This window comes from Blennius ocellaris, assembly GCF_963422515.1.
Source record: "Blennius ocellaris genome assembly, chromosome: 13".
Taxonomy (NCBI): domain Eukaryota; kingdom Metazoa; phylum Chordata; class Actinopteri; order Blenniiformes; family Blenniidae; genus Blennius; species Blennius ocellaris.
Window position 1 is genome coordinate 6,137,794 of NC_137662.1, and position 22,654 is coordinate 6,160,447.

A 22,654-nucleotide genomic window follows, 5' to 3' on the forward strand; every position below is an offset into this window, starting at 1 on the left:
TAATATTATAAACGTTAGCTTAACGTGTGACAGCGATTATCGGCGTTTATCGATTATCAGCGTCAGTATCAGCGTTTAGCCCCGCGCTCCGGGTTGTCCCGGTACTCGAAACGAACGAACCACGCACGACAAGCCGGTGACGCAAATTTCCCGCCCTGACTTCTACGAACCTGTGTGTGAACAGAAAGTAATCAAAGTAGTGTTTTTACTGAGCAATCCGTCTGGTTTTTATCCTCCTTGTGACAGATTGGCCCAGACTGATGATGCCCTCCACCCAGGACTGGATCGACAACCCTCTGGGTGTAGTTGAAGGGATGTTCGGTAAGACACCGGAACTCCGTTGAAGCCGAGCTTCGTTAGCCGCACGAGCTACTCACCGTGCTGCCATGCACGTCACATGGAGCGTTGGTCACGATCCATCCGACACTTTGTTCAGGGAGTCATCGATTGTCTGTTTTATTGCAACCAAGTAGTTTGAACGTGTCTTCAGACGCTTTAAAAGTGAAGAAACAATAGCCTTTGTCCACTCAAGGATCTTTAAGAAACAAAAGCACAAACAGTCACAACAACTTGGCGCATCATCCCACAACATAGTTCAGATGTTATTTTGAGTGAGTTGCAGAAAAACACGAATATTTTGTGTAAGTCTCAAGGCAATGCTACTTTGTTTAGATTACATTTAAAATCTGCAACTTTAACACTTACATGTCTAAAACAATGGACCATGCAGACAAATGTGTCAATAACATTGGCCGTGGTGGTGCAGGTGGCTCTCATGTGCGTCTGTATACTGAAGACACCCTCCAGGGGTTTAGAAACACGTGTGACTTCAAAAGGCATTTTTGTGATTTTCCACAAAATCAATTTTACCTGGAGATGAAAAAAAAAACCCATAAAAAAACATGTCTAACCCTTCAAATGAGGCTGACACCCTTTCTAAAGTTTGTTGCATTCGCGAAGTTTCAAATACAATTTAGGATGACAAACGTTTCATTACATTTTTAGCTGTTTTGGACCTTATTTTAGTGGTTTCATCCTCCTGCCCCAGCATTTTTCACAATACAATAGATTAGAATTGATTTAAATAGAATAGAAATACTTTATAATACCAGAGGGAAATTCCTATAAGCATTGCTCCACACAGAATAAACAGGAGGGAAGTTGAATATCATACAAGAAGGGAGAGAAATTGAACAAGTAATTTTAAATATGAGCATATGCAAGGCTTAATGGTGAATAATATAAGCAAATAAACGATGAAATCAACCAAAAGAAACACTATTTACATTAAGGAGTTACAGTCTACCACAGGGCTACTTAGACAACTTGTTTCTTAAACAATGACACTGTAAACCTTGTAAACACGTGTTTTTCTTTTAAGATTATATGTGTTTCTACTTGTCTCTGCGTTTCTTTGTGCCTCTTCGTCCTCACTGCCTATTTACAGCTCGTCCCTGTAAATGACAACCGCTTCCCGATTGACCCACCTGCTAAAATAACGGTGAAATAAAACAATGGATAAAAAAAGTGTGCATCTATTGGATACTATTTTTCTTAAGCGATTTGTCTTTCACCCCACAAATTGCTTGATTTTTTTTTTTTTGTATTTTGGATCAAACCAAGCCATGATTGTGAGCAGGATGTTGACCAACAGAAACCCGTGTTTGATTTTCCAGTTGCGTCCCAGAACAACCCAAACTCTGGGTGGGAGGCGAATGCGGTTGAGTTTTTCAAAGACCAGCTGAAGGAGAAGGAGGCTCACAGCTTGGTAAGGCCAGCGTATTGAAATCGTTGTGTCCCGTCCCCCCCCCCGGGAATGTTGGCGCCTCTCGGCTTGGACTTTGTGATCACGCTAGTTTGGGTGCAGGTCCCGTCTCTGAACGACGTCCCGCTGCACTACCTGAAGCCCAACGGCCTGGTGAAGTTCCGCTGTTTCATCCAGGACATGTTCGACCCGGAGTTCTACATGGGAGCGTACGAGACCGCGGATCCAACCACGAAGGCTAAAGTACGTGCCGCCTCCTGCTCCGTGTGAACGGATATTGTGTTCAGTGCAATTAAACGTCTGATTTCACCGCCGTTAGGTGCTGCGATGTGGGAAGTACAGAGACGTGACGGAATGTGGGGTAGGTTCACGTCCGCTCGGTCATTCAATCTGTCCACTTCGGCTTCAGATGGCTCATTAACGGGGGGGTTGGTCTCCGTCGCAGGTGGTTTTCAACTCGCCGAACACCGTGACGTCAGAGAGGCAGACTTTCTACTGCGTCCCAGTCCCTGGAGAGAATCCCTGGGTGAAAGAAATATCCTTGCCTTGTAAGAAAAAAAAAAAACCCCAACAAAACTCCTTGCTTCCAAAAGCGTACACGTAAACTACATACCTTCTAGACTCGCCTCAACAGGAGCATTTGGTCTCCCTTAATTCCGTTGTACAAGTATGCCGGCGACGGCCAGGCCAGAGTGGTGGCCTCCACCTCCTACGTCCCCAGCCGACAGAAACGGAGCTACGAGGACGACGGGGACGAGGACATGGACACGCAGCCACAGAAGCAGAGGGAACCGCAAACCGGTGAGATTCGCTGTGGACATTTGGAGCCGAGTTGATTTCTGATTCTCAAACGAACCCAAAACAAAAGAGAAAACCAAGTCCTGACATTTGACATGTTGGCAGGAGGAAGCAGCCTGTCGGCGGCTAAAGTCTCGCGCCTTAAACTTTACACACCGACTCGTTTTTTTCTCGGTACGGCAGCAGGTCCTCACAGCCAGACGGAACAAGGGAACGGCGACTGTAAGCGGCAGGAGACGGAGGCTCCACCCAGCCAGGCGGCGGCGGCGTCGTCGCAGGTGGACCTGAACTTCCCGCTGCCGGGGGAACGAGGCCCCGCCTGCATGGTCAAGGTGGGATTTCTTCTCCGGTCGCGCCGTTTCCAGGATCAAACTTGGGATTAGTATCTGGCTGTGGCTTCAGAGAGCTGTGAGCAGGTGCTTCAGTGTGTGTGTGTGTGTGTGGCTGGCAGGTGTACGAGAACTGGGACGGCTTCAAGCTGAACGAGACGCTGGAGGTGTTCGGGATCCTCTCGGTCAGCCCGGCGCTCAGCGCGCTGGCCGACGAAAAGTAAAACGCGCGCCACGTCCCCCCCCCCCCCCCCCCCCCCCCCCTCCGTGCGACTGTGAGCCGCCGGCTCCTTACTTATCGGACGTCTGTTGCGCAGGGACGCTTCGTCTTCGCTCCTGGACCCGATGGAGGGCCCGGAGGCGGCCGAGGAGCAGCGGGTCCACTGCCCCCCGGCGTCACTCGTCCCTCGCCTGCACATGCTCTGCGCCAAGCCGCTGCCGCACAACAACCCCCTGTTGCCCCCGGCCACCCCGCAGGACAACAGTGCCGGTAAGGAGAGATGGAGGAACAGCTTGAAATGTCTTGGAAGTTTTCAGATTTTCTTTGACTGGAACTAAGAGGCCCAGTCCAACTCACCTCGACGCACCTTCAGCTTGCCGAGTCAGCGAAACACCCCGGCTGCGTTCTGACGTTCGTGCAAATATAGAAAGCAAGACAAGCGTGATGTCATATTACCTGGATGAGACAGGGGGGGCTGAACAAGCGACGCGTTTGGATGTGCGAGTTTGTCCTCGTCCCACATGGGAGGACAGTCTGAGTAAACACTGGGTCAGCTGCCCGATGCCGTGAGGTCAGTGAGTAAATGTGCCGTGACGAGTCATTCCAACATTTAAAACGCCTGACGTGGATGAGATGGGAAGTGTTGATTCACTCATACTCAAATTGAAAACCTACAAGGTATATCATATCACCGTCTGTATTTTTTTGGTATTCCTGGAATTAACAGCGGCAGGACATGCTTTCAGGGTTTGGCTTTGAACCAGAGACGTTCAGATTTTTAGTTGATCCCTGTTCACCTCACTGCCAGTTCAGTGTTGCCGGACGTGCTCCAGAAAAGAATCTGAGCTTTGAGCTGGAAACCTGTTTTTTTTTTTGTTTTTTTTTAAATGAAACATTAGTTTTTCCTCGATAAAGCCAATAATCAACCTTTAAACAACAATCCAGCAACGTTAAAAACCTTGTTTTAGATCAGATTTGTACGATCACACTTGTTTAAATGAGGCATTTAATGTCAATTTAATCGAGTTAAAGTGACTTGTTGTAATCAGATTGATCATTTTGGTCCGCTGTGTTCCTGCAGCATGCACGCAGCTATTTTGAGCGTGTGTTTTAAGTGGCGGTGACGGCGTGACGCCCTCTGGCTGTGTGCGTCCAAGCAAGAGGAGAAGAAGAAGAAAAGAAAAAGCCTCTATTATATCAAAGTTAATTTGTCTCGTAAAGCTTTTCTGGAGGCAGATGTTTCCACTCCGCAGCTCCTTTAGGACAAGCCCCCCCCCCAATGGCGACTGCAGGCATGTGTGCTTTAAGTGCTGATTGTGCCTCTCCTCAGCTTTCTCCCCGAGCTCGACTGAGATGGCCTCAGTGAGAGAGGAGCTGCTGGCGTACTTCACTCACGTCCTCCTGGGAGACGCTCTGGCCGCCGAGTATCTCATCCTGCATCTCATTTCCAACGTGTGAGTTAAGCGAGAAAACGTCCCGAACGGGTGGGGGGGGAGGAAAGGGTTGTCATTGGCTGTGCGGCTCTTGCAGGTACAGCAGGCGGGACGTTCTCCCGCTGGGCAAGTTTACCTTGAACCTGAGCGGCTGTCCCACCGTCTCCTCGTACACGGAGCGCCTCTACCAGATCATCCAGCAGCTCGTGCCCTCAGTCAGTTATTTTGTCAGTTGGAGCATTTCGGGGTTTTATTTTTGGAAACGGGACTAATGATTTTTGATTCCACCCCCCCTTCCCCTGCAGTCATTCTACCTGGGCATGACCCTCCAGAACATGAACCAGATGAGATTGGTGCCCAAGAAGGACTACGTGGCGAACCGGCTGGTGAGCGGAGCGCTGCAGCTGGCCACCAACACGTCGCTCTTCCTGGACGAGACCAAACTGGAGCAGGGGCAGCTGGACGCCACAGGTGAGGCCTCGGGGCTCCACAGGGGGGCGCCGCTGAGAAGGGACACTAACCGGGCTGGGTCTTTTTTTCTTCCCCCTCTGTGTGTTTTGTGCTCCAGGTGTGCGTAACGTCACGGCCTTGGGCAACCTGATCTCCTGGCAGAAGGTGGATTATGACTTTAACTACCATCAGATGGAATTCCCCTGCAATATTAACGTTCTCGTCGCGTCAGAGGGCCGATCGCTGCTGCCGGTGAGGACGAGAGAGGATGCAACTCGCCTCCCCACCCCACCCACCCCACCACGGATCCCTCCCAGCTTCCCCCCTCCCCTCCCAGCTTCCCCTCCTTCCTCCCTCCCGGCGCGGCGGTTAGGTTTCCTCGCGGTCTCCCTTGAGACGGAGCCGTGTCGGACGCTGGAGGTTGTTTCCAGCCGGCGTCACGCTGTCCACTCCGCTCCCATTGGTGGGCCCCGGGTCTCGCTCCGTTGCGAACGGCCCGAGGAATGCGCCGCGTGCTATTCTCGTGTGTTGGTCTGGCCGGGTTGCTATGGCGGCAGCTGTGTGCCGCAGGAACAATCCCGGGGAGAGGCGTCAGGCTCGGCCACCTCTCGGCCCCGCCGTGAAGGGCAGCGCGCTGTAAACAACGCCCACGGCCGACTAGAAGTGCCGGGGTGCCGGGCCGTGTTTACATGGAGCAGCTGTCGGCCGCCGAGCAGCTGGACAGACGCTCTGATCAGATGCTTCAATTGTCGGCTCACCTGAGGCTTTGCTCCCGTCTGTCCTTTTTGAGAACGTGCCAACCTGCGACCCGACGGCACACTTCTGCGTAGCAACACCTCACTTCTTTCAAAACAAGTTAGACAACTTGTTTTTTTTTTTATATATATATATCCTGTGGCCCAATGTCAAGAATCTCTCCTCCCTCTCCGCAGTCTGACAGTCAGATACACCTGCACACCCAGGTCACTCCGTCTCAGCTGGACGAGTATCTGGAGAGCGTCCACCTCCACCCGCAGGCCTCGGCACAGCTCAACAAGTTCCGGATGTACCTGAGCACGGCTCGCCTGCTGGACTACAGCATCTCGGATGAAGTGACCAAGGTGAGACGGGCCCTCGTCTTCGGCCCTGAATTACAGGTGAACGGAATCGACCGGCAGTGCCTCACCTCTTTGTGTGTTTTCCTTCACCAGGCGGTTGAAGACGACTTTGTAGATATGAGGAAGGACGACCCCCAGAGCGTTTCAGCCGAGGATCTCCACCGGATGCTTGTGGTGGCAAGGTGAGCCGAGACTGGATTGATCGTGACCGAAAGTTATTTACTTAGGGTTAGTGACCGCAACCCAACTTCAGGTGTTTGACCAGACCACTTGTGAGACACAAGCTTTTCAGACAAGGGTACACCTGAACTTTTAACTTAAAGTGGTTTTAAATCGAGGATTTAATTTCAATTTGAATTATCACTTATTTTTTTGGAGTTAGCTTGCCAATCCCCGACCTCACCCTGTCGAGTTTGACCACCTCTCCATATGAACCACCGTCTGTGGTGCAAATATGCAAACTTGCCACCCGCATTCCAGTGAAAAATACCACACAGCGTTACCAGAATGACCACTAAAACCCAGAGGATTTCTCTTTCCGGCTGCCTGTACGTCCCCTTGGTGACCGACCGTGTCTTGCAGGTTACTGTGTCTCAGCCTGGGACAGACGTCCCTCTCCAGAGACGGCTGGCTCCGAGCCAAACACGTCGAGATGCAGCGAAAGAGCCGGATGGAGCAGCACAAGTGTGTCAACGGCAACGAGCCGTGACCAGGCAGGCAGGCGGAGTTTGTTTTCCTCAGTTCCTAAAACAAGTAAAGAAGTTCTTCCGTGTGCCATACAAGTTCGGCTGTCCAACTTTCTTCCTGTCCTGAGTTGCATTTAGGATTTAGACACACTCACACTTAAAAGGATTGATGATATGACGGGTCGTTTGTACAGTAGCGGGTCAGTTTGTTTCATTCACGTCGTGCACTGTATGGCAGCAGCCTTCTCACTTCTGCTGCAGACCAAAAGTTTTGTTTACAAAAGTACTTTTTTTTTTTTTTTTTAACTTCATTAAATGTAAAGGAAATGGACAATTATTTTTCCTGTGTGGGTTTTTCTACTTTATGTATATTTTAGACATAAAATTCCTGTCATAAATTCTATTTGCGCGTGCTGGATGATTATAAATGTCACAATGCATCTCATTTACCCATACTTTATTCCAATGGAATATCTTAATTGAAAAAAGAAAAAGAAAAAATTTTTTACATTTGGTTATCAAGTAACACACCCCAACAAAAAAAAGAATAAATAAGATACTTTAATATATAATACAATCTCAGGACACTGGAAAATCAGGACAACAGTCAGTTGGTAAGGAGGGACAGACGTGTTTTGGGTGAAATGTTGCGAATGCTGGAACATGTACTTTGAACGGTGCAAATCAAACCCTTGAAGACCTGTAGTCACGAGATTATCTGTCACGGTGTGAAAAGGACGAGCACAGACCACAGAGGAGTGACTGCAAAGCACTTTGTGCGAAAACATAAGGAAACAAGACACACAAAAAAAAAAAGATCTCACCCAGCAAATAACCGAATCGATTACAACGGCCAGCTTTTTGGATTATAAAAAGCAGATCTGACACTCAAGCATCGTGATCTCTCTCAGGAATGATGAGGATTACTGCTTATTTATGTTACTTCTTTAAGATTGGGAACTGCTCCAGTGTTAGCCATCCTGAAAAAGTTAAAAAAACAAAAAACAAAAAAAAAACACCTCCCATCTCATCTACAGCTGTTGCCTTAAAATATTGGCAGCAATCAACAGCAACCTTCTGTGAACACACACATGTAAGACATATCTGCTGGTGAGCAAGCTGGATGTCGTAAACTGGCAAATATAAACACACAGTATGAAATGAGAACCTTTGATCTTGGGATATTTCATATAAACTTGGTGTACCGAGTCGCTCGAGGTGGCCGTGGGTCAGTAGGATTTCTGGCAGTCCGTAATGAGGTCCTGTGGAGATTTTTTCATAACGGGACTTGAGAAAAAAAAAACCTCACTCCTTGAGGTTAACAAAAACCTGAACAATATAACAATGTTTACAGCTTCTATGCATATAAATACAAAGTTGGGCTCTAAGGGAAGCACTCCGAAATGCAAGCAGCAGCACTGACGCTCCAACACACACACACACATCCCAAACACACCATTTACAGCACTAAAAAAAAAAAATCTATTTCAAGGAGAAATATCTGGATGAAATATCCCAAGATAAAGCTGGATGACATACAATAACCCTGAACGTGATTTTGTTTTTTTTCGTAATACAGTACACCAAATGTAACATGTAAGAACTGACTTAAAAAGGTAGATTTTGCCATAAATACCTGATATACATAAGCCCACTTCAATTCCCTGTTAAGGCAAATAAGCTCTCGGTTTGGGGAGTGCATAAAGCGTCAGTGTTTCCAATAATCGGGTGGGTGGAATTGCATATCTACTCTACTCTACTCTCCGGTCCTTGTCAAGCATGCGCGTACAACGTTGGCTGTGGATTCGGTTTAATCAAACCTTCGAATGTTAGAACTTTCAGCAGAATAGATTTTTTTGTTTTTTTTGTTTATGCATCTCGTATCAAAAACTATTTCAAACCAGGAGGTTTCTGGTTACTCGTGGTTAGTGGTGACAGTATTGGGCGCTCTTTCAAAATATAGTGCTCACGCCTTTTTGTTTTTTCCACCTTACCATCAATACAAAAGTCTCAGGAAAGCTGTACTCGGCCACAGAGAAACATTACTCACTGTACAGATCAATAACCAGGATACTCTTACTAAGATGGTGGATCCTTATTCCTACGACAGTATTTCTGATAAGTTACACTTGACAACATTGATATTACATAGGTTAACTACGTACAGTGTCTCGCTTCTATACAAAAAGGTAATATCCAACATAAGAATCGTACTTTGGGGGTTTCACGAAAGATATTTGGTTGTGTTTTTTCTTGTTTTGTTTTGTTTTTTTTAACGACAACGTTTACAAATTGAAAGGTTATTACGAGATCTAGAACTGCCAATAAGTGACCTGGGACGACGTTACGGTACGTGGTAAGAGTCGGAGTTGGGTCTTTTAACACGTGCAGCCAATGCGCACCTGCCTCGTTACCGTTGACCTCATGCGCGAGGCAGTGTGGCCGCTTGATCGACGTCGGTCCAGGAACAGCGACATGTTTACAACACCGACATATTCTAAATACTATCAGAGAGGATATGAGTTTAAAATGCCTTAAAAACCCGAATAGCTTCAGGGTTTTTAGTTGCCTGTCTCTTTACGTTACCTATACAACAATGTAATCGAACTGGAGAAGTGTTTCTGGAGTGACTCGGGTGTGGATGGAGTTTTTAACCAACACTTATTTTGCTTTGGAACAACGGACATTTATATATCACTGTACCATATTGTAATTTCCATAGAGAGGGACACCTAATCATTACATTACAAAATAGAAATAATATTGTGCAAGGTTGCGTGAGGGGGTGTAGCTTTATATAATCTTAAAAGTGCTTTGAAAACAGAGGAATCCTCAATGCACAAGAACATAGTGGACTGGGGTTGAGTCGGTTCTGTACAAGACTCATTGTGACTGCGCAAATGTGACTAAACAGCAAATTTAAGGGTGTGCGTCTTGGCCGAGTGGGTGACGCTGTGTGAAAGCTGCTGCTGCTGCTACTGCTACACCTTACAGGAAGTTTCTAAACGGTTAACGGCTCCGGCTCCTGCTACAAGGAAAGCACTAGATCTGAATGATCCTGGTCTGGCACTGTGTAAACATTGCCTTCAGCTCGCTCTCCTGGGCCTCGTTGACAGTGTCTGGCTCGGGGCTTTTCTGCACCTTTGCCACGGCAAAGTTGATGCCCTGCGTGAGTCCCGCCTGGGTCAGGCTGGCCACCTGGACCATGGAACTCTTGATCTTGGCAAAGGGGGACACCACCCGGCTGCCGTTGCTGTCGGCTGGCGAGGGGCCGAGGCTGCCCTCCATCTGTGAGCCCAGACTCCTCTGGGAGCCTCCTGAGACGGCAGAGCTGGGTTTCTGGACGGAGAGCAGGTTGGTGCTGGAGGTAGAGGACTGGACGTCGAGCTGGGACGGCCTGGGGAGCTGGGGCTCCTCCTGCTGTGTCTGCGTGTCCGGGTCCGCCGGGGTTTTGTTCGGCGCAGGCACTACGGGGTTGAGCGGAGGCGCAGTGGCCTGCGGCAGCTCTCCGAACACCTCGACGGGTTTGGTCTGTGCGTCCTGGACAAACTGGTGGCAGTAGGCGTCAATGGGCGTCCCAAAGTCAATCAGGATGGCTTCCTCCGCCACCGAGGCAGTGCCGGGCGACTTGTCCTCGCTGGCTTCAGAGGTGTTTTCCTGTTTCCCGTCACAACCCGTGACTCGGATGACCGAGGGGATGTTCAGCTCGACGCTACCGATGGACTGAGAGCGGCTGCCCAGTCGGGGATTGGATGCTACGATGCCACAGCTGGGCAACACATAATCCACGTTTTCCAGGGACCCCGAGCACGGGTGCTCCGGGTCCGAGTTGTAGGAGTCCGAGTCGGAGGAGATGTCAAAGTGACCGTCGCCGATATCTTTGAGGCCCCCTGCGCCAGGGTTGCTATCAGACGTTTCCAAGCTGCTGTCCGACTTCCACAGGTTGACGTGCATAGTTGGTTTTAGGAAATTGACTTTGACGTCGGGCTTGGAGAAGTTGCCCAGCTTGCCGAGGGGCTTGAAGGGCCCGATGTTCACGTTGGTCTTGGTCTGCTTCACTTTCTGATTGAGGGAGGAGAATTTGTTGAGGAGGAAACTTTTGCCCTGCGCCAGGCCGGAGCTCCCCTGGCCCTGGTCGGCAGGTTTGTTTTGGATCCCCATGATATCTTCGTGAGGCCTGCTCTGCCGCCTGGAACACAAACACAGTCCAGTTGGTAGACGCACCACATCGGCAGCGATTGGCAACAATCACCCGTTCATGTTAATTCTAAAGAAGTAATGTGAAAGAGATGGAAATGAATGCTCATTACGTCAATGGACACAATGTCGGACTCACCTCTCCATCTTCTTTTCAACCACGAGTAAGTCGAGCCCTGTGGCCTGCTTTGTTATGCGGAGCATTTCAGCTATGCATTGTAATGTATCTGCAACACGTCACAGTGTCAGTATCGGCACGGCCTATCGGCAACAATCGTCTCTGAAATAGTGGCATAAAGACGTTTTCAAATACACCCCCACCTTTGCCGTCGTCCTCGGGATTCCGTGTTGCCGCCCGCAGCGTGTGAAAGTACCCGCCGGCCTCCTCGTTTCTGTAGTGCAGACGCATGCAGCAGAACTTTGGCTTCCCAAACAGAGTCGGCTCCGGTCCTGCAAAAAAAAATTAAATCGCACGTCGCAACATCCGCTTCCAGTGATCCGCTTTCTTTGCATGAATCATGAGTAGTGAAGATATTGCTAAAAGGTTACAGTGAAACTGTCGAGTGCACTTTCGGGAAGTGTTGACTGACTCAGCCAGTGTACACAAATCCCCACTTCTGCTTTGAGCGTCGCTTCTTACCGATTTCGATCTTTTCTAAACCCTCTAAGTTGAGGCGCTGGTACTGGTTGACTTTATCTGCTTCTTCATCATAGCTGTTAAAAAAGCAACAACAAAAAAAACAAAATGTAAATGATTTCACCAGAATTTCCGGAGAAAACACAAGCAAAGTTCGTCTGACTTACTAAGCTATGTAATAGGCTTTGTCGGACAGGAGCAGCAGCACATCTACATCTTTGTTGGTTGCATCGATGAGGCTGGTGAAAAAACAAGAGAAATTCATGAGACGAGTAGAGAAACACAAAACATCTTTTATTTCTTATTATAGCCTTTTAATCTACAAGCACTAACCTCATGTCACAATTGATGAGGGCCCAGCCTCCATGAAACTTCTCGTCTTCAGGCAGCAGCAGCTGCATGTAGGTCTGCAGCAGGAGGCTGACCTGCTCCTGGGCCCCTCGTATGCTCTCCTTCTCCTTCTCCTCATGCTCCTTCTCCTTACTGAAGATGGAGTACAGGTCTTCTGTCACTGGCAGGCCCATCATTAGATCTGCACGTTGAAACGCAGAGGGTTCAGACACGTGGCGAAAGGCCTTTGGACGCGCGTTAAGAACACGGTATCTGGTTTGTTGCCCCCACCGATGACCGCTTGTCTATAAGCGTCCCGGAAGCGGTTCAGATAGTATCTGTTGGCCGAGTTCACGCCATCCTTCATCACCCCAGCCAATTTTCTCTCCCCGGTCCTGGTGAAATCTCCCTACAGAGGAACAAAAAAAGTCATGCAAATGTTGCGTATACTCTCACTTTATTCATGGAAACTTTCACATTATCACTGGAGTTGTGTATTCTGTATCGGTAAACTGTACTTTTAAAGACTCTTTCGGTTGCATTTTCAGATTTGAAAAGCTTCAAAGGGAAATATCTGGCTTGTTAAATATCCAACACTCGTCTAGCAACCCTAACTGCTCTACACCGATGTCTGCCTGAACAAGTAGGTCAGAGTTGACAACAAAACAAACAAACAAAAAAAAACAAGTAAGATTCTTGAGTTTGCTTGAAACAGCTGACTCAGTCACACGTTCCTTCTCTTTGTTTAAGCAAACGTGTTTCGCTGTGAGCGTGTGTTCAAAAGACCAGGATGCTAACCTTGAGCGCTGCCGTTCCAGCGTACTGTCTGCTGATGGTGTCGCCGTTGTTGGCCCACATGACCTGATAAATCCTGTAGCATTTGACAGGCAGCGGCTGCTCCGGAGGCATCACGCCAAGTTTCTTTAGCTGCGGGAAGGAAAGACATATCAAGTCAAACACGCGCTTCAACTTTCAGGAAGAATTACAGAAGTAAACTTTGAAACAAGGTTTTATAGTGATCCTGATCATGCTCAATTATATACAGTCTTGTTTTCCTGGAATTAAGTCTGATCAAATATTCCAACGAGGGCAACATGCTGGATACGATCAGCAGACAACTGACCCGAGACAGATAAATGTCAGATGAGCACAAAGGACTTGAAGTGCTGGATGTTGTTAACAAACCAGTCAACGGCTTTAAAAGTGCTGAATCTCAGATGTTTCTAGTGGCTTTATGGAAGGAGCATGAGGAGGTCTTAGCTGCAGATAAAGCTGTGTGAGGAACAGCTTGAGGACAATGGCGACTGTACAGAAAACTATGCAACGAGGAAGCATCTGACAAGTTTAGCAAAGTTGCACTGCTCAGAGCGTGTTTTTATCATCTCTATCTATGACAATTTAGATAGACAAATTCCATCTATGGTCTTTAAAAATTAGGGGTCCTCTTATAATCTGGTATTATAATCTTGTATTTGAACTTAGGCAGGATAAAGTTGAATTGAACTTTCGCTCTTAGGCAAAGAAATGCAATGCAAGTAATTCACATTAAACAATAATAAAACAAAATTATAGTGTTTAGTTAGTACTTCAGGTTTTATTTTTTATAAATTTATCTTAATCTTATTTGGATGAAGATCTCTTTTGTTAAAAGAAACCTTTCCAATCTCCCAGGTATTCAACTGTACCAACGGTTGAGTTTATTTGGCAAGATGAGAGTTTGATACCTTCAGGCTAAAAAGTCACAGACACAAGGCGCAAAACACAATACTTAAAAAAAATGGAAGGCTTTGAGATAGTACAGAGGTTTTCTCTTGGTCTGACCTGCAGTTCCATCACCACCCGAGCCACAGCAGCCTGGACCACGTTGGTCCTGTCCAGACAGTCCATACAGTTGACTCTGAAGATTCCCTCCTGCTTGCAGATGACTCCTGCTTGATCCACCCTGACAGAACGACGTCGCAACAAATCAAAATCCATGAACATTTTAATTGTCATCCTGACAACGTTCTGAAATGGTGCAGGATGAGCCACGGCCTCCCCAGGGTTCATTGCAGTTTTCTAATAATTGCACTGTGAAGTCAAGCATCTGTCCCCGCGACACTCACCAGGCCCACTTCATGTCAGTGATGATATCAGAAATTGCATCGGTCAGTATTTGCACGTTCTCAAACTTCATGCCACGGCTGAGGAACGGGACATAAGGAGCACAAAGGGGAAGTCAATGCAACGGTGGCGTGAGTCAGATGGTCACAGTAATGGCGTGCTTCCCTCACCAGTGCTCGTGAAAGTCAAAAGAAACATATGTGAGGTTCGGGTTGTTGTAGAGCAGGACTTGCTTCAGATACGCGTCACCAATCAGCTTCTCCCGTCCACCTTGGTCCACCAAGTTAATGATGACCTGGGGGGGGGCAGAGGAAGAAATAGTGCTATTAGTCCACATGGCCTAATCGAGAGGCAAATCACTATTGGCCAGATAACATGACCGCAGCTGTAGAGCAATACCACACTTTACAAAGCTGAGCAACGTACAAACCAACAAGATGCGGCAGGGGAATTTTAGTTACCACAACGAAAATAACCTCACAGTCAAAACACCGATAAGACATGCAGCCACAGGTGGCAGCGTAACCACAGCGGTGAAAAGAAACTGGAAATAGCGATCCCAAAACAACACTGACACACGCTCACGCTAAATAAATGACACAAACACAGAAGTAAATTTTGCGTTCAGGCAAACTGAACCCACCTGCTTTGTGTAGAGTTTAAGTTGTTCTTCAAAGTGAGCAGCAAAGTAAGACGTCATCTCATTTTCTCCTGAAACACAAGGCAAACATCATTCTATCCAGTGAGATTCGCCCTGAGAGGCTTCATGCCACTGCGACTTTAACACCAGTCTTCCATTTCACATGCAAAGCTGTTTTTTTTTCAGAATTCTCGGAATAAAATCTATACAGTGTTCAAATGCTCTTTAGAAAATGAGTGCACCGATGAGATGACTTCTGTCGATATTTAATGTAATGTCTACACAGACAGAAATTCAACAAGTGATAGAAATAACTTGCTTGAGCAATACAACTGTTGTGCAATGACTTTCAAAACCTAAGAGACCATTAATCAGTGTGGTTTGCCATAACTTTATAACCCCAGACTCTCCCTTCAGGCCAGCTTATCTCACCTGTATGGCACAATATCACAGAAGAGAATTAAGGTTAGCTTTCCCATAGCACAGGTCCATATCTTTCCCTCTAATCCAACAAATTAGCTGAATTTACATGACAACACATCATTTCTGTCTTTACAAGTTTGCACGTTCACAAATCCACATCTGTGTTGTTCCACTCCAATGTGCACACATATAAACACACACAGGTGTGTGCACCCAGAAGAGCACATTCCAATCAGCCGAGAGAGAGATCAAGTCCAGAAAATATGTAAAAATACGTCCCTCGTCAACAACAACTACTTTTTTTTCTTTTTCTTTTTTTAAATTACAGTCCCAAGGTGGTGAGGATGCATTCCCTCCCCTGTGAGTAACAGCCAGCAGAGTTATCCTGCTCGGGATCCAAGTACAGAAAAGATCTGTACTGAAAAAAAGAAAAGAAAAAAAAAAAGTATTTTCTGTAACTTATTATCGGTATTATAGCCTGCACTGCACTGTTTCTTTTTTTTTTTACCTTACTGCACTAATGTCCTTCACTTATTCACTCATCTGGGTGTGTGTGAGCGAGTCTGTATGAGGGCTGAATGTGCGTGTGAATGTTTAGGTTATTCTGTATATATGGTATGTTTGCTGATTACGAATGCGATGTTGAACGTGAGAATGGCTGCCTGTGTTCCATTGTGTGTCGACTGTGTGTCTACTGTGTGTCTACTGTAGCTACACCGCAATTTCGTTGTACCATGTACAATGACAATAAAGCTTCTGATCTGATCTGATCTGATCCTGCTTTTGACAAGCAAACAAAGTCCAGTCACCAGTGGATGACCAGTGGGTTTGACCCAGATTAGCTGTCAAAGGGGAAGGACACCTTGTGCCTGGCCGTATGGCCGTATGGCCGGCTGGACTGAAACAGGCACATTAAAAAGGTACAGCAAGTCTTTGTGAGTCTTTGTGTCCATCTGGCCCGCCTCACACATAACCTCACACACATTGTGCTTACAGGAAACAAGCCAAAGAGGAAAGTGGTTCTTGTTATGCTGAACGAAAGCGTCTGAGAGTCTCTCCGGGGAACAACGCTGTTCCACTGACCTTTTTCCAAGCGAGGCCGGGGATTGTAGCGGTACCCCGCCTGGCTCCAGAAGACGGGCACAGAGCCACGAGTCTGGACGAAGGAGAGAGTGTGGCTGTGCACGTGGATCAACTGCTCCGTCTCCACATAGTTGGCCACATGGCCGTCTGTATCCACTCCCCTCCGCTTGTACCGCATCCCTTTGGGAGAAGAAGAATCGGTCAGCACACACACACACAACATGCTAAAAAAAAAACAACGTGAAAATACATTTTGAGCCAAGCGCTTTGGTTCTTTTTTAAATCAACAAAAATACGTCCTAATTACGGAACATTTTTCATGTATTCGGCGAGAATTGAAGTAGAAAACATGACATTGCTTTTATTCAGGCTGAACAGCGGCTGTACCGGCGCGGTGGCGGCTCCGTCTGGAGATCAGAGCCACAGTGAAGCGAGGATGAATGTCATCCACACAGGTGACCTCTTTGGGTGGCGTCTCCGGGCTGCTCCGCTCCTCATCGGAGGTCTCGTTATAGTTCACCACCAGCTCTTCCACTTGCACAAAGCCCTGGATGACCGGCGTTACCCAGAAGTCCACATCCGGGACCTGGAGCATTCAGAGGGGATCAAAACAGAAGATTGAAAAAAAAAACAAAAAAAACATTTGATTTTACATATAGCTTGATAGGTTTGGTAATGAAATACTGAAATACTTTACAATCCTATAATCAAACACTCATCGAGTGTGACAACGATTTTGTCTAAAGAACAAATTTAAACAATTCAAGTAAAAGCAGAGCTTATAGAAAACCTCGTCACCTGCAGGTCGATGAGATCTTGGATCATGTGTTTGTTCCAGAAGAAACGGTCATCCACCTTTCACAAAGAATAAAACACAGTCAGTCAAAAGATGGCGCCTTGCCAGGATATTCATCACCATGAAGCTGAAGGTGCTTCATTTATAATTCTCTCCAAACCTGCTTCCACAAGGGCAGGCTGGACTTCCCAGAGTCCCCTTGACGCTGCACGCTGTTTGTCAGGTCATACGTCATGCTATAGTAGAAGGAGTCCGAGTCCATGAATATCTTGTAGAGCTCATCCAGCAGCCGTCTCTCCAGGCGCTCCTTCTCTTTGTTTTCCTTTACCTGGAAGGCAGGGGAATACTGGATTGGGCGGGTAGACAGAAATAGCAATAAGGTGACAAAGCAAAGAAAAAAGAAAAGAAAAAAAACCCAGAGGCTTAAAAGATGGGAAAAATAGAAGTGGAAGGTGATGGGATGGTGTTTCTGCGATACCTTTTTCTTGATGGGCACTGCGACATTTGACTTGATCTGACTGAAAGTTTTCATTAAGAACTTGGAGTCGTCTGGTGACGGAGCCAGCTTCTCTGGTTTGTCGATTCCGAAATGATGCTTCTTACAAAGCTGAAAAAGAGAGGCCATGACCAACAGAATTTACAATATCAAAACTGCTCAGTTTTCAATGGAGAAGAAGGAGGTGGATGTGGTGCAAATCTTCTCCACACAGCAAAACCACAAGGTTTCTTTCTACCCACTAAAAAAAGGAATAACTTCACTATATACTTCTGGTTTTCACAAATTAATACGGGAAAAACTAATCATCTACTCTATAGGATTCTTAGACTTAAAGCGGGGGACGCGTCACTCTGCAGTACTACAACAATGTATAGGAGGACAATGATCGGCCTCCTGCGTAATTACTCACTTGAAAATACTCGGTCTCCCCGTCCGCGAAGCAACCCTGAAAAACTGAAATCTTAGCAATATTCCACTTTGTTTTTCTCGTCTATCACACTGAATTTTGATCGCAATTTTCCCACTAAAAGTGTAGGTATAAATAAACTAGAATCCTTGACTTATTTTTCTGCACTGTGTTCATCGCTACAGATGAATCACAAGCTGACTCAAAGTTATTTTTTGGGGGGGGACATTAAATTACTATTTGGGCTCCTCACAGGCATGATTAAAGTCGGGGGTCAAGGGATTTCTAGGAGACGTTTATCAATTCACTGTGGCGAGCAGGCACACCTCCAACTCCAGCTCCTGAGGCTCTTCGTCAGACAGCGGGATGACTGCAATCTTGGTGATCTTGTAGACTTTGTGGTTGCCTGGTAAATGGCCCACCAGCGCTTTCTGGCGGATTAATACGAGGCCAAGCGGGAGATCTGCCAGGAGGAGGAGGAGGAGGAGGGAGGGGGAGGAGGGGAAGCAGGGAGATGCGTCATGGGTGCCGAATTCCTCACATTCTGAGAGGTGTGAAGAAAGCAGCTGTACGCCAGTCATTAGCTGCGGATGTTCTAAAAATTGAAAACGCAACACATGACATCTGGTAAATGAATATTTATGTGCTCTTAATATATGTAGGATAATATCCTTGTGTGTTCTCATGGAGGGTACAGTCAAACTTCCCGCCCTTGAGCCCACAGAGGCTCACCAGTAACTCAATCGGATGCATCATCGATTGAATCATCGCCCATCAGCTCACTCCTCCTCACAACTACACACATCTCCAAGTACGTTTACACATTGTTTTCACACCTTCCCATCTGATTAAGGAACGCACCGAGCGGCGGATGATCTGGCGGCTCAAGCTTCCAGCACTCAGCGGGAGGAAAACACTATTGCCAGTGCGCTCCGTTCCAAAGCAAGCCGAAAACATCTGAGGGTGAAACCTTCACACGCTCCACTTACCTGTGTGAAGCTGGATCTTTCCAATGACGCCTTCCACCAAACCCAAACACACTGGATTCCAAGCTAACAACAGGTCCGTCGCTGAAACAAAAACAAACACAAAAAAATAAACCATCAGAGCGTTTCCGCTGGTGGACGTTTGCAACCAGGGAAGCAGCCGGTCTGGACCAAGTAATTAAATCAAATAAAAATGATTCTTGAGGCGAAATGAAAACAGCTAACTGATTTCCTGGAAGGTGTGAGTGTGTACACCTGTTCTGCCAGAAGCAGCCAAATGATCACAGTCAACCGACACGTTAACAAAACAAGTCGCGCCGTGCGATTTCCTGCTCGGAGCCGCTCAGTGATGTGATTCTGCGCAGAAAGATGAAGCAGGAGCAAGCGCAACGCTCATTTATAACTAATAGCAAAAAAAAAAGTTGTCACATCTGACTTAACGGCCATCATTCTTGGTTTTAGTGAGGACGTCAATTTCTTGCTGATCCAAAGCAGGTCATGAGAATCATGAAGCATGTTTGATTTGGCACAGGTGTCGGGCCTTCACTGTTCATCCTGGCATCAGACGTACACAGAAAGTGCTCCTTCATTACACGCTAGAAGGGCTTGGTAATCACGTAATGACATAATACCACGGCTGCACGATGTCCCGCAAATGTATCGTCCTCACAATATCAATATACACATCACACATACCAACGTTTGACTTGGCGGTGATGTGTTATGTTTCCGTGCAGCGTGGCTGATCGGTTGTCCACCCACTGGGTAGGTGTGTTTGGAGAGAGCTTAGTGGGCATTGCGATCACCAACAGAGATGAGCGACGTGTAAATTAAGGGGAAGAGAACGAGCACTGTAATTTGGAAGAACAATTCTCAAGGCGACAAACCATTCACACCATTGATCAACTGTTTATTTTCATTGCAAATCGTACAGTTATCGCAAGGCCACCAAGCCAATCTAATGGGTTCATCTCATTTTCCTCACTTTTAGTACAGAATTAGAAGTGTATGTGTGCACTCTATATGCGTGTCCAAAGAAAACCAATGCATTTTCATCTTAATGGAGACAGTAGTTGTGCTGTGTACCAGTCGATTATGGCACTGAACTAACTCAGGCAACTGGAATGCCCAGCATTGGTGACGGATTACACATTATGGCGGAGGATATCGGAAAAATGTGAAGGGCTCGGTCCAGGGTGGAGAACATAAACTGTAAGCAAGCCCCAGACAATGACTCTTCCTGTTCGACCAGGCAGAGAATTTCATGTACAGACGAAACGCTGCAAGGATCTCTGGTGGGGGGGGGGGGGGGGGGCACCTCACCGAGAGGAGTAAACAAAACACAAGTAACATGAAGACTTCACAGTAAACGCAAAATATCATAGATGGGCTTCACTGTGATCTACAAAGTGAAGTGGAAACAGCGAGGAGTGGAAACCCTTTTTCCAATTAAATAATGAAACAGCGGTGCAACTAAAAACCAGTTCAGGGTGGCTGCACAGCCACACGACTTCAGCTCACACAGTGGCCAACATGCAGGGCTTCTTGGGACTCTGACGAGACTTTCTTTAGCTCAGTGAAGCAGCTCTTGACTCACAGCCTTCAGAAGTGCGAGTCCAACAGCAATTGCTAAGAGAGCAGGAGTGAGTCTTTGTCACAGCTCTGAACAGGAGGATCTGTGCTCACTTCTACTTCTGGACACACTTCAGCAAACACACAACATGCTGGTTGGATCTTGTATTTCTTTTATTGTGCCTCTGTGTTCTTTAGTATCACACCAGCACAAAACAGCAGGGCATCAGTCAAACGTTCATAAAACAGTATAAGATTCATTCATTATAGCATTTCTGTAATCTATCTAAATGTATGAGCCTGCTCTTCTGTTTGTAACATAGGAGGAAAATTAAATAACTAAGGATGACAAGACACAGAACTGACGTCCTGTCCGTCTAAACCTTATTTGCTGTTAGAATAGAGATTATGAGACTAAGATGAATGAGTGAGATCAGTGATGTACCGAAACCAGATCAAGACAAAACATGTCACCTCGATAGAGTAACGTCAAGGCTGAACGCTGAGGTAAAGTCCCCAGATGAAGGTGTGATTGTACCCACCGGGTCTGACTGCCATCGCTCCGTCCTTCCTGCTGCACCACAGAGCTCGGTCCCCGCTCTGCAGAATGTACTCGTCTTTGGCTTGAAACAGCTCCATGTTGTCCCCTCACGGTTCACGGAATGAAGTAACCAGCTGGCTCGGTGCGGGTTTTCCCCCCCTGTTTTTTTGTTTGTTTGTTTTTTCTTGTTCCGAGGCGGGCGAGTGTCTCGAGCTAGCCGCGGTTAGCTGCTTCAGCACGGACTGGTCGCTAGCCGCCCGCCCAGCGAGCTAGCAGCTGGATCGGCGTCGTTTATTCCGCCTCTACGCATCGTGACACTCAGACTTTCCCTTTTCCGGCGGAGCAGCGTCTCTTCCCGCAACCATGCCCGCGCAGAGTAGACGCAGATACACCTCTGTGCGTGAGAAAGAGCCCCAGCCTGGAGCCGCCGAGCGCCGCGTCGCAACGACCGTTTCCTGCTCCAAACAATGACACGTGACCGTGCGTCATCACACGTCATCGCGCTTGTGCAGGTACTGATGGAGCGGAGCGCCTGCAGCCTCCGGTCACAGCACGATCGAGAATCTCACAAAAACACATCTAAAATGAAATCTAAACTATATATATATAAATATATATGCACAAATATTGTAATTTCTTTCAATTTCGAATGTTATATTATCTCAAATCATTTCATCTTGTGTTTCAATTGAGTGAATTATTACTGCTGCAGTGTTGTTTAGTGGTGGAATAGTGATCAGTGCTCTCACCAGAGAAGGTCATTGGTTCAAATACCAGCTGGGTCTTTCTGTGTGGAGGTTTCATGTTCTCCTCCATGTGCGCTCGATTCGAGTGCTCCAGTTTCCTCCCATGATTGAAAAACATACATGTGAGAAATGTTGATGACCTTAAATTGCCCCTGGGTGTGAATGTGAGTGTGTGTGTGTGTGTGTGTGTGTGTGTGTGTGTGTGTGTGTGTGTGTGTGTGTGTGTGTGTGTGTGTGTGTGTGTGTGTGTGTGTGTGTGTGTGTGTGTGTGTGTGTGTGTGTGTGTGTGTGTGTGTGTGTGTGTGTGTGTGTCCTGTGATGAACTAGAGAGCAGGGTGTATCCTGCATTGGACCATCATGACCTGCATGGGATCGGCTCCAGCACCGAATGAAGTGGAATAGGAGATGGGTGTTGTTGTTATTAAGTGATAAAAAGAAAAAAATGAAAAAGTGTGATATTTCCTTGCCAAATATTCATGAATTTGTGTTGTGAAGGTATAAAATACAAATATTCAGGAATTTGTGTTGTGAAGGTGTAAAATAAGGCAGTGTGTCTATTCTAAAAGCAATGCACTCACAACTCCAGCGTCCCCACCCTGAATAGCGAGCCCAGCACGATGACTCAGTGGGGCTGAGGGGAAAGGCAGGGAGCAGTTGACCTCAGACACAGAACTAACTGCTCATGCTGCCTTTGAAAATCTTTTTAGAGGAAGCTTAAATACATTACAGCTTCCATTAAAGACAGACGGTGGACACATGGGAGACTTGGAATATGCGGGACCTTGAGTTTGGATTGAGTATCAACCTAATTCAAACATGATGTTTTCTACTATGTCATTTATTTCTCCCTGAATACAAATTGACTGTGCTTCACCATGTAATATGTATATATATATATATATATATATATATAATTA

The 22,654-nt window shown here is 46.8% G+C and overlaps 2 protein-coding genes across 3 annotated transcripts; one reads left to right on the forward strand and one right to left on the reverse strand.

Annotated features, from left to right (window-relative positions):
- Positions 1 to 147: 147 nt before the first annotated feature.
- On the forward strand, positions 148 to 7,181 carry mcmbp (minichromosome maintenance complex binding protein). Its single transcript, XM_080507829.1, has 16 exons — positions 148 to 321; positions 1,677 to 1,768; positions 1,868 to 2,008; positions 2,085 to 2,126; positions 2,211 to 2,300; positions 2,431 to 2,566; positions 2,747 to 2,895; positions 3,015 to 3,112; positions 3,210 to 3,382; positions 4,443 to 4,566; positions 4,643 to 4,760; positions 4,851 to 5,016; positions 5,114 to 5,247; positions 5,928 to 6,095; positions 6,186 to 6,274; positions 6,675 to 7,181. The coding sequence occupies exons 1-16, from the start codon at positions 261 to 263 to the stop codon at positions 6,799 to 6,801; spliced, it is 1,908 nt and encodes a 635-aa protein (XP_080363955.1). The 5' UTR covers positions 148 to 260; the 3' UTR covers positions 6,802 to 7,181.
- Positions 7,182 to 7,344: 163 nt separating this feature from the next.
- On the reverse strand, positions 7,345 to 21,372 carry inpp5f (inositol polyphosphate-5-phosphatase F). 2 transcript variants are annotated; one of them, XM_080508163.1, is made up of 21 exons: positions 20,993 to 21,372; positions 18,882 to 18,962; positions 18,219 to 18,355; positions 17,896 to 17,931; positions 17,466 to 17,594; positions 17,148 to 17,315; positions 16,990 to 17,046; positions 16,579 to 16,777; positions 16,192 to 16,371; positions 14,689 to 14,756; positions 14,216 to 14,340; positions 14,048 to 14,125; positions 13,764 to 13,884; positions 12,741 to 12,869; positions 12,234 to 12,351; positions 11,946 to 12,144; positions 11,780 to 11,851; positions 11,616 to 11,689; positions 11,297 to 11,425; positions 11,115 to 11,202; positions 7,345 to 10,967 (listed from the first exon to the last, which is right to left on the reverse strand). In XM_080508163.1, the coding sequence occupies exons 1-21, from the start codon at positions 21,087 to 21,089 to the stop codon at positions 9,821 to 9,823; spliced, it is 3,432 nt and encodes a 1,143-aa protein (XP_080364289.1). In that variant the 5' UTR covers positions 21,090 to 21,372; the 3' UTR covers positions 7,345 to 9,820. The 2 variants fall into 2 exon arrangements, with proteins under 2 accessions (XP_080364289.1, XP_080364290.1); XM_080508164.1 differs by lacking the exon at positions 17,896 to 17,931.
- Positions 21,373 to 22,654: the final 1,282 nt, after the last annotated feature.

Bases quoted from the DNA above. Each gene is read 5' to 3' on its own strand.
- mcmbp (XM_080507829.1), top strand. From the start codon at position 261: ATGATGCCCTCCACCCAGGACTGGATCGACAACCCTCTGGGTGTAGTT. The intron at 1,769-1,867 runs GTAAGGCCAGCG...GTTTGGGTGCAG, and splicing joins AGAAGGAGGCTCACAGCTTG to GTCCCGTCTCTGAACGACGT. The intron at 2,567-2,746 runs GTGAGATTCGCT...TCGGTACGGCAG, and splicing joins GCAGAGGGAACCGCAAACCG to CAGGTCCTCACAGCCAGACG.
- inpp5f (XM_080508163.1), bottom strand. From the start codon at position 21,089: ATGGAGCTGTTTCAAGCCAAAGACGAGTACATTCTGCAGAGCGGGGAC. The intron at 17,932-18,218 runs GTGTGCCTGCTC...TCAGTTTTTCAG, and splicing joins CTCAGGAGCTGGAGTTGGAG to GGTTGCTTCGCGGACGGGGA. The intron at 17,047-17,147 runs GTTTGGAGAGAA...TCTTTGTGAAAG, and splicing joins GCCTGCCCTTGTGGAAGCAG to GTGGATGACCGTTTCTTCTG.